At 37.5% G+C, this 10,486-nt stretch overlaps 1 protein-coding gene across 1 annotated transcript in view; it reads right to left on the minus strand.

The window, feature by feature from the left end:
* The window catches only part of loxl2b (lysyl oxidase-like 2b), a 34,279-nt gene that overhangs the window by 11,881 nt on the left and 11,912 nt on the right, over positions 1-10,486 (minus strand). The window contains exons 4-6 of the mRNA XM_016529641.1: positions 5,354-5,565; positions 3,059-3,275; positions 1,520-1,703 (exon numbers count right to left, since the gene is read on the minus strand). Of these exons, the coding sequence (XP_016385127.1) occupies positions 1,520-1,703; positions 3,059-3,275; positions 5,354-5,565 (613 nt within the window). The remainder of the gene's footprint in view (positions 1-1,519; positions 1,704-3,058; positions 3,276-5,353; positions 5,566-10,486) is intronic.

A 10,486-nucleotide genomic window follows, 5' to 3' on the forward strand; every position in this document is an offset into this window, starting at 1 on the left:
GTTAAGGAAGAAGATAGGGACTCGCCCATCTACATTCCCTCTACCGGATCGATATGAGAAACCCACGAGCACAGCCACCGCTCCGCCTCGGCAAAAGCGGGGCCGGCACCACGAGAAACGCTAGTGAAGGCTCCCTCCTCAAAGAGAACCCTCTGAGAGCGAAGCAAGGCAGTAACAAAAGCTTCGCTCCCAAGCAGACAACAAACAAACTGTGTGTGTCCCCACCCGAAATATAGTACGGGCAGGGAGGAACACACAGCCTGAACGCTGCCTGCTCGCCCAAATGCTTCTTTCGACTGAAACTTTGACGTAATGGAGCTTATAAGTGGACAAACAACACTAAATAAGACTCACAAACAGATAGCGACTGACACACACACAGAGCGCTTGCTGAATGACAGAAAGCTGACGCTGGTTCCACCGCACGTGCTTTTAAGCTTCCTGGTCGTTACGTCACCCCGCCCGTGACGTCTCGCCCTTCATTTGGACTGATTACACATGTGATTTAGAGCGTGATCACGCTGAAGGCGTTCCCAAAGCGTTTCGACGCAGCTCGAGTTCCTGAGGGGGAACTATCCATCCAGAGGCTATATGACCATGATCTACCATATCATTTGGATCACTTTTAGGACAACTATTGATTAGTGACCTAAAACAAACATGGAACCATGCAATTTGTCAAAACCAAACACCTTTAATTGACATAGCATGGTGGGACTACTACAAATTCAGACATTCAGATATACTGTATTGTATGTATTAATTATTGCATTAATATATTATTTAGGCCAGGGGTCTGAAAACCTCTAAACATGATGATCCCCATGGGGACCTATTTCATAACATATAAAGTCATCTATACATTTTTCAAGATCCATTTGTGTGAACAACAGCAAACAGCAAAAAATATGTTAATATAATATGGAATCATAAAATCCAATTTTCCCTGATTTCTTACATATAAAAGGTCATTGCACTATAAAAAATATACCTTAAATTTCAGAACTCAAAATGACTCCAAAATGACTTGTTTTCTACTAATAGTAAACACATGAAAGAGTTCCATGTGTAATACTTGTTTCATATGCAAAGACGTTATGTCATTATGACATTATGACTTTAATCTTGTATTGCTACTTCTATAACTTTATTCTTGTAATCTTTTATTTATTTATTTATTCATTCATTTATTTATTCATGTGGCACCAAAACACCATTGTAGAAGAGAAACAACTCAAATTCTATTTTTTTTCCTCCCACACCTTGTGGCCCCCTGGGGATTCCAGATGCCCCAGGAGTCATAAAAGCAGTTGTATTCAAGTTGCAAAATAAAGGTGTGCTAGAAAGATAGTGTCTGTAGTGAACACACTGATGGCAATGACTTTCATTATAACAAGCAATATATCAAATTTAGCACCTTGTGCTATGAATACTTAAAAAGGGCCCAAGCAAATGCACAGAAGTCAGGGTGGTTGTAATGTTCTGTCTAGAACCTTCTGATCAATTCAACTATTTGCACCTTGTCCAAGTTGACCTCCAGAAAGAGCCTCTTTGGCACTTCCAAATCCAAGCTCACGACACACCACAGTAGCTGCTACGAGATTCCAGTTGTCATCACAGATCGTGCCCCATTCTCCATTTTTCAACACCTCCACACGCCCCTCTCCAACTACAGCTCCACCTCTGAGACGCACCAGGGGTTGCTGTGAAGGAAGAAGAAGAGAATGACTCCTCTTAGCAGAAGAGATGAAACTCTTTGGTTATAAACTAGTTGAAGGAAATTAATATTTGTGACCGTGGACCACAAAAACAGTCATAAGGGTCAATTTTTCGAAATGTAGATTTATACATCATATGAAAGCTGAATATATAAGCTTTCCTTTGGTGTTTGGTTTATTAGGATAGGACAATATTTGGCTGAGATACAACTATTTGAAAATCTGGAATCTGAGGGTGCAAAAAAATCAAAATACTGAGAAAATAGCCTTTAAAGTTGTCCAAATGAAGTTCTTAGCAATGCATATTAATAATCAAAAATTAAGTTTTGATATATTTACAGTAGGAAATTTACAAAATATCTTCATGGAACATGATCTTTACTTAATGTCCTAATGATTTTTTGGCATAAAAGAAAAATCAATAATTTTGACCCATACAATGTATTTTTGGCTATTGCTACAAATATACCCCAGCGACTTAAGACTGGTTTTGTGGTCCAGGGTCACATTTGAGAAGTTTTCCAATAATTCAGGCAACTCTTATGGCAGATGTGCATGACAAACCTCAAGACATCATAAGCCTAACATCATTATAAAAGATTATAAAAGTTAATAAATCCATTTCTCTCCCACAAAACATTTGTGCTTGCTAATATGTTTTTGGCAACCACAGTACATTGTTCAAAAGAAATGGAAAGAAATTATTTGAAATAGATTTTTTTTGTAGCATCATAAATTCATACTGTCACTTTTTATCAATTTAATATATCATTGCTGGATAAAAGTATTCATTTCATGTAATGCTTCATTTTTGACCATAAAATCGATCTATATATTCTATAGGAATTATTTCAGGAATACATTTAAATGGTGCAGATCTGTATCATGCTAATGAACTCACTGACCTCGCTGAATGGTATGTAACAGGCAAGCTTCCACATGGACCACTTAAATATGTCATTTGGAAAGAGTGATGTCAATTTTGGCTAAAATGCCTGTCATCACAGTGCTTTAGAGATTCAAAAATATCCTCTTCTTCACTCTCTAACATTAGTATTCATATAATCACAGTTTGTGGCAACTTAAAATATTGGACTCGAAAACTTTTGCCACTTTTACCATATAAACTTCTTTAAATAAGTAAGAGACGATTCACTTTAAAGTAACCGCTTAGTCTAGATCAAGATTCACTATCATCATGGAGATAAAATGTGCTGAGCTCTGTTCAATACTTAATAGTTTTCATAAAGGTGAGAGTCAGAAGTTCAGCACAAAGCAATACCTCATGTGGACGTGTGGCTTCTTGCATTTTTTGGAAGAAATACATCATCTGGCCTCACCTCCTGTCTGAAGGCCTTCTTGTATCCTTCCATGGGAGTCGGGGCGAAAGCTCTGCCAGGGACGCAGCTGACTACCACAGGACTGCCCTGCTCACACGTGCTATTGGCTTTAATGGAGAGCATGTGGCCCAGCTTACAGCTAGACAAATGAGCTTCATTTCCGGTGCAATTTATGGAGTAATCCCAGTATGTTGGCTTTCTCCGGCGGGCAAACATCCTGAGAAATAAAGCACAGGGGATTTAAGAATTAAACTGAATAAACATTACTAAAACAAAACTCATGTATAGGCCCAAGTGGAAGATCCTAGTCATAATATGGCTAGTAAATGATTAATGACTGCATTCAAGATGTGATACACACTGAACTGTAAAAAGATGAAACGTTGATGAAGTGACGTCATACATTCTTGCAGGAAAAATGGTGCTCATCATACAAACAGAATATTTAACAAGCTTCATGTGAAATGCCATGATGATTCAAAAAACTTAATTCTGTTTGATTTATAAGCTTTTGTACCCGTGGGGACCACAATTTAGGTCCCCACCGTGACACGAGTCCCCATGAGTCTGTGTGTAGTCAGGTTTAAGTCCCCACCAGGATATATAAACCAGTACACACACACACACACACACACACACACACACACACAGGCTTTGGTAGATACAAAAGAAATGCCAGACATAGCATTTAACTCACAGATTTGATCTAACGTTTTGTTACAAAAGCTTGAACATATAACCAGGCAGTTCATTTATATTGTTTGCGGGAACAGCTGTAGGGAAAGCTGTTATACTTCCACACCGGTGCTTTATCATCTGAGAACATCGTCTGCTTGTTCCAGCCAGGAAAAGAGCCATATTATTTACAGGAGCCGTTCATGCACGGTCCTCTGAAAGGATAGTCCAAGTTTTCTTATGAAAGCACGGTTTAAAGCCACAGGGCAGACAGAGGTAGTTGAAAAGAAGCCCATTTTGGCTCCATGCTGAAAAAACTACAGCCTTTGGCTATGTGTCCCCCCTCCCCCCAACATCAAGCACCGATTTAAAAAAAACAGACAGCGCCTGCACATTTCATAAGGCACACCATGTGAGGGGAAGCACGTAGCTTAGCTGAAGCGTCTGAGAATACAACCAAATATTAAGCTTTAATTTCCACTGTGCCTATGTGTTTTCTCATATAGCAGATTAATTATTATCTAGTCTAACTAGTCTTTAGTGCTGATTTCCACAGTTATGAAAGTGCTCATGAAGATTTACTCGAGTCATACATTATGAATACAGTATGGAATGTAATAGCTTAGCAGAAAGTATAAGTTTGAGTTGCCCTCAGCAGATTTTCCTATTTGTTTGCCTATTTTCTAGTAGGAGTACTGCAGAGATTTATCTGCAAGGAAATTCTTCAAGGACTCGCCAGAAACATCCTTCATGATGTGATTCAAATAAGGTTCACTTGCCTAGACATGCTTGAGAGGTAACCAGTGGTTTTACTTCAATTTTTTATAAATGAAAATGTAAGCATAAATTGGAAATTCTAAACAACGGAAGCTCTAATATAAAAAGATTTCCTCTACTGTATTATTCAGTACGTTTAGAAATACACTACTAAAAGTAGAGTAAAAACGCACACTTGGACATTCTCTCTTCCAACATCATAAGATATATCCTGCTTTTTAATCCATAGTTTAGGATGATTTTCCCTGAACATTCAGTCCATCCTCATTCAGTAAAAAAATGAAATAAAATAAAATAGTTTTGTGATGAAACTCTTATATTGGATAACTTAGTTCACTTGTCTACACAACTAAAACCTCTATATATTTTACGAAATTTGTAAATGTTTCGTATGTCAGCTAACACAGACCCTGCAGTACCTTTAAGGACCCCATGGGTCCCTGGACAACAAAATATGCATCAAAGCTGTTAAGAATTCATACACTATAGTAGCACTATGATTGAAACATTTGCTTTGTTCCATAGATCGAATCATGGGATGGAATTCAACCGAAAACATGGCCATATTTTTATGTGAAACATATTTGTCAGTGTACATTCCAAATAAAACTACAATCAAACTATTAAACTCCATGTGCACTGTATTTCCATTTTGCTGTGGTGGGAGTTGAATGGAGTAGGATTTTTATTATCTCAAGAGGAGTACCTCCATGTAAAATATTACAATTCTACGTTTTTCTGAGGTCACCAAAGTTACTTTTGCTTTTATGTAGAAAGAAATCAATATTCTCAAGGAATATTTGAACAAAAGACATCTCAACTGAAGGGCAACTGAGAACTCACTTGTACACACGGGTGTTGTATCTCTTGTCTCCAGGAAAGCCGAACATGCCACAGATAACCCTGCTGTTCATTTGAATCCACTCATCATCACAAATCTGCTTCCACTTGCCTCCATCCTTCACCTCCACATAGCCCTCTGTCACTGGGATGCGCTTACGATATGATGACAAAATGGGGCGTATACGAACATCCTCCACCTGAATGTTCAGACTCTAAGGGGCGAAAGAAGACACATATTGTTACTGCAAAATTAAAGCTGATTTATGACATACAATGATTCTTGTATTAGCAATAAAAAATAATTGCAGGGTGACAAACTAAAGGCCAGACATATTAGACATATTATATGTTTTAACAAGGAATGTCCTGTCAGTAGGGTTACTCTAGTAAGGCTCCGTTTTCATATATATATATATATATATAATAGCGTAAAGTTTCAATTTGTTCTATGTCAGCATTATTCAATGCTCCCATGTTGTGAAACTCTTAACTGGACACTTTAACACTTTAAACTAAACCGGTTTTACAGTGCTTCACTTCATTATAAACATCCTATCAGCACGACTCGTTGACCTGCTCCACCTCTGAAAAAACTTCCAGCTGTGTTTACCCTTAAGCCAACTACAATTCACGTCTGTAGCCAGACTGTAAGAATGCATTTAATGGGTTCTGACGTATATAGTAGATGGATAAAAAGGCAAAGAAGAGGTTGCTGCCTTTAAGCTCACATCAAGTAATCCCAGACACCTTGATAATCAGGCAAAGGTGCATGGTTAAAATTCTTTCCCCAAATTTACTGGAGAGTCTGGAAAATTGAAGTACATGGAGAACATCTTACGCAACACTGAATATCAGAAGGTACTTCAACATATGACATTAGATTTATATAACAGCATCTAAATGCATTTCATCCCATTTATTTATTTATCATTAATTATATGGACTAACACCAAATTCTTCCAGGAAGTATCTAGGCCTACGTGAACTGTAAATGCGTCAGAAGGAATGAAGCTAAATCATTTCAGTAGACTCGTAAGACTACATGAAGAGCTTTAGAAGTAGATATACATTCCTATGCAATGAGACCATGTGGGTTGAGTTTTGAAAGACTAGAGGGCCTTTCGCACCGCTTTAGTTCCAGAACTAAATGTACAGTACTAAAGTACTGGGACGATTTTGAGCGAACTATTTCCCAGTACTATTTAAAGGGTTGCATTCGCACCGACAGTGTGTACTAAGAAGTGACGTAAGCCTGTCGTCATTTGTGCACGGCGTTCAACAACAGAAACAAAGAAAAACAACGTTAACAACAGGAGGATGGAGGACGCAGTGATCGGAACAGTTCCGGCGGTGCGAACACGCCAAAAAGTGGGTAGTTCCACAATTAGTTCTGATACTATGAAAAGGTTCCTGCGGTGCGAAAGGCCCTTATATGAGATGCTGAGCTCAGCAAATATAGTGGCCTAAACATTCCATTGCCCTGTGTACCTTATGATATAGAACAGAAATCTTCAACAAGGGAGGTCTGTCAAAAACAGTTTTACCTCACATTTGTGAAATATGTTTACATTTGTGTTAAATACACTACCATTTAAAAGTTTGGGGTATGTAAGATTTTTGTTTTTAAAAAATACACTTTAATAATTTTATTCATCAAAGATCTATTAAAGGGGACACTGGATGAAATGTTTCACTTTTTTAGCTTTTTTTTGCATTTAGTTAGGTTTCTGGCATGTCTACCAGCTCAGAAAAGTTGAATAGAAAACACGCAGCCAGTTTGTTATGGGCTGTCTGAGTCTGAAACTGTGTCATCCAGCGAGCGGTTTCAATTTGCAGCCGCATTCTACATAGATAGCTATTAGCTAGCTATATGAATAAGACCAAGGCAGCAATTCATGTGTCTTATGTGGACATGCCCCACAGAAGCAAGGGGTGGGGTGAGCAGAAGCTCATTATCATTTAAAGGGGTCATATGATGCTATTTTAAAGATCATTATTTTGTGTATTTGGTGTAACAGAATATGTTGACATGCTTTAATGTTCAAAAAACACATTATTTTTCAAATACTGTACATTATTGTAAGTCCTCTATGCCCCGCCTCTCTCAAACACGTCGTTTTCAACAAAGCCCCCTCCTTTGACAAGCACAGTCTGCTCTGATTGGCCAGCTGAACCAGTGCATTGTGATTGGCCGAACACAACAAGCACGCGTCGGAAATGTAACGCCCCTTACCATAAACGCGAGCTTCATCTTTCAAAATAAATGTAAAGACAGTAAATAATGTCATAACAGAGTCACGTGACAGACACAGTGATGAGGTGTTACATTTCCGATGAGTGCTTGCGGTGTTTGGCCAATCGCAATGCACTGGGTCAGCTGGCCAATCAGAGCGGACTGCGCTTGTCAAAGGAGGGGGCTTTGTAGAAAACGAAGCGTTTGAGAGAGGCGGGGCATAGAGGACCTACAATAATGTACAGTATTTGAAAAATAATGTGTTTTTTGAACATTAAAGCATGTCAACATATTCTGTTACACCAAATACACAAAATAATGATCTTTAAAAAAGCATCATATGACCCCTTTAAGAGAATGAGCCGTTTTAGGTAGGCGTGGTTGACTCTTAACTTTTATAAAGAATATCTCTTTGGATTTGAGACTTTAGTCTTTGCAACTTTACAGATCTTCTTTATGCACCAAGAGCTTGTAACACTCCAAAGAGAAAGAAAAACTTGAAATCGCATCATATGACCCCTTTAAAGAGACATGCACTGAAACGGGTCACTGTGAACAGAGCTGTTTTTTGGCAAAGTAAAAAGGGTGTTGTTTTACACAACTATTGCGGAATTTTAACCAAAATATGTTAAAGACATTTCATGAAGACCCTAAAGAATCATACTAACTTGTGGAAAATGGGCATCCGATGTCCCCTTTAAGATTCCAGTAAAGACATTTATAATGTTACAAAACAAATGAAAAAATTAACATGGTTTCCACAAAAATATTAAGCAGAACAACTGTTTTCAACATTGATAATAATAATAATAATAATAATAAGATATATTAAAAAATATCTTAAACACCAAATCATAGTAATATAATGATTTCTGAAGGATTATGTGACTCTGAAGACTGTAATGGCTGCTGTTAATCCAGCCTTGACATCACAGGAATAAATGGCATTAAAAAAAATTAAATATTAATATATTAAAATAGAAAGCTGTTATATTCATTTGTAATAATAATTCACAATATTGCTGTTTTTACTGTATTTGTGATACAAAAAAATGCAGCCTTGGTGAGCATGAGAGACTTTTGCTAACATCAACAAAAAAACGACCCCAAACTCTTGAACAGTGGTACATGCATTAAAAACACATCATTAAATTAACTTTAACCAAAGTTAAAGATGCTAAACTAGACACTGTCTCTCCTTCTCTCTTACACAGTACAATTGTATTAAGTAAAATAAAAAAAAATGACTTTGCAATGGCCAGGCATAAAAGTGCTCCTTGGCCTGAAAAAGGTTGAAAAACCATTGCTGTAGAACATCATTTTTCATGAAAAGTGTAGGAGACCATGACGTGGTCATCCCCCTCCTCCCGACAACATAAACCAGAAAAGAGAGGGGTGTCTTTCATTTAAAAAAAAAACCTCAAGCAAGTAATGCAAGCTAAAGTCAGAGATTTTGAACTAGGAATGAGAATGCGGTTGTGGATGAACATGTGGCAGAGTAAAAGGGTATCCTTACTGTACCACACTGGAAATGCAAGTAGTGCAATTATGTGGGTTTATTCCAACATGGATACACTTTGTATAGAGTTCTACAATGACAAGCGTTCATTTATATGACCTAAAGACTATTATGGATTTTAAAATGTCCAGAATTTTCACAAGGCAAAACAAACCAACAAATGAACAACCAAGTACTCAAAAACATGAAATGGTCATTTCTGTAAATCAAGAGAAAGGCTTTTTTTGTGAATGGAACGGTCAGTCTTTTTTAAATTTCTCTGACCAAGCGGTTACAGCTGCAGGTTGAACAGATTTAATGAAGAACTGTGCCTTTCCAAAATCTAAATTGGACTCTGTGGTCAGCAAAAGACATCAAAATATAGAAGCAGTTTCTGTGACTTGGCGCAAAACCAAGTAAACCTTTCATAAACAGTTTTTGTTATCTAAGCTACTGTGTGATGCAACAAAGCATTCCCATCAAAGGCTGAAATAAAAAAGCTATAGGAAAACACCAGCTAAAACGGCAACACAGCAATCATCCCAACACAGCATCATGAATTTTTAAATATGTTGCATAACACATTGTTTGATGGATATTAAAAAGGGAATTTCCATCATAAGAAAGTAACTCTGTAGTCTTGATAAATGAGATTTTCCATTTTTTGAGTGAAGTCACCATTTACTTTGTGACTTGATCAGTGAGTTCAAAGACAAGTGCACATACTGTATCTCAGCTACATGAGGTTTCAATTAACTCTTTACTAAACAGGCAATGTGGAAAGTTTCAAATAAGGTTGGAAGAAAAAACACCTGAAGTGTGATTTATTAGCATAAAAGAGGAAGAAAAAGACTTCCTAAACACGTGTGGCTGGCTTCCATGGTAACTGGATTTTGCAGTTAGGAAAGAAAAATACAGCAGCTGGGATATCGATTTGTGAGGGCTTGTCCTTCTGTGGATGTAAGTAAGCGTCTCAGGAGACTAGTCTGTCTTTCAAAAAGAAAAAAAGAGAACCCTCCTACTGCTCATACAGGAGAAGGAGTCAGAGGCACAAGTGGTGAACTGACAGGCATTCTTCCACTGGCCGGCAGACAGATTGTGAAAAGGAAAATGTCTCACAGCCCACATTGTTTTTCCCTTCAAACAAGAAGAGTGAGCGAGTTGAGAGGGTCTTCAACTAAACAATACAAATAACATAAAACTATTCCACAAATTGCCATTCAAAAAATATAATAAAGCAGCATACCCAAGTTAAAGGGGTCATATGATGCTATTTTAAAGATCATTATTTTGTGTATTTGGTGTAACAGAATATGTTGACATGCTTTAATGTTCAAAAAACACATTATTTTTCAAATACTGTACATTATTGTAGGTCCTCTATGCCCCGCCTCTCTCAAAC

This window comes from Sinocyclocheilus rhinocerous, unplaced genomic scaffold (assembly GCF_001515625.1).
Source record: "Sinocyclocheilus rhinocerous isolate Xijiao unplaced genomic scaffold, SAMN03320098_v1.1 scaffold1626, whole genome shotgun sequence".
Taxonomy (NCBI): domain Eukaryota; kingdom Metazoa; phylum Chordata; class Actinopteri; order Cypriniformes; family Cyprinidae; genus Sinocyclocheilus; species Sinocyclocheilus rhinocerous.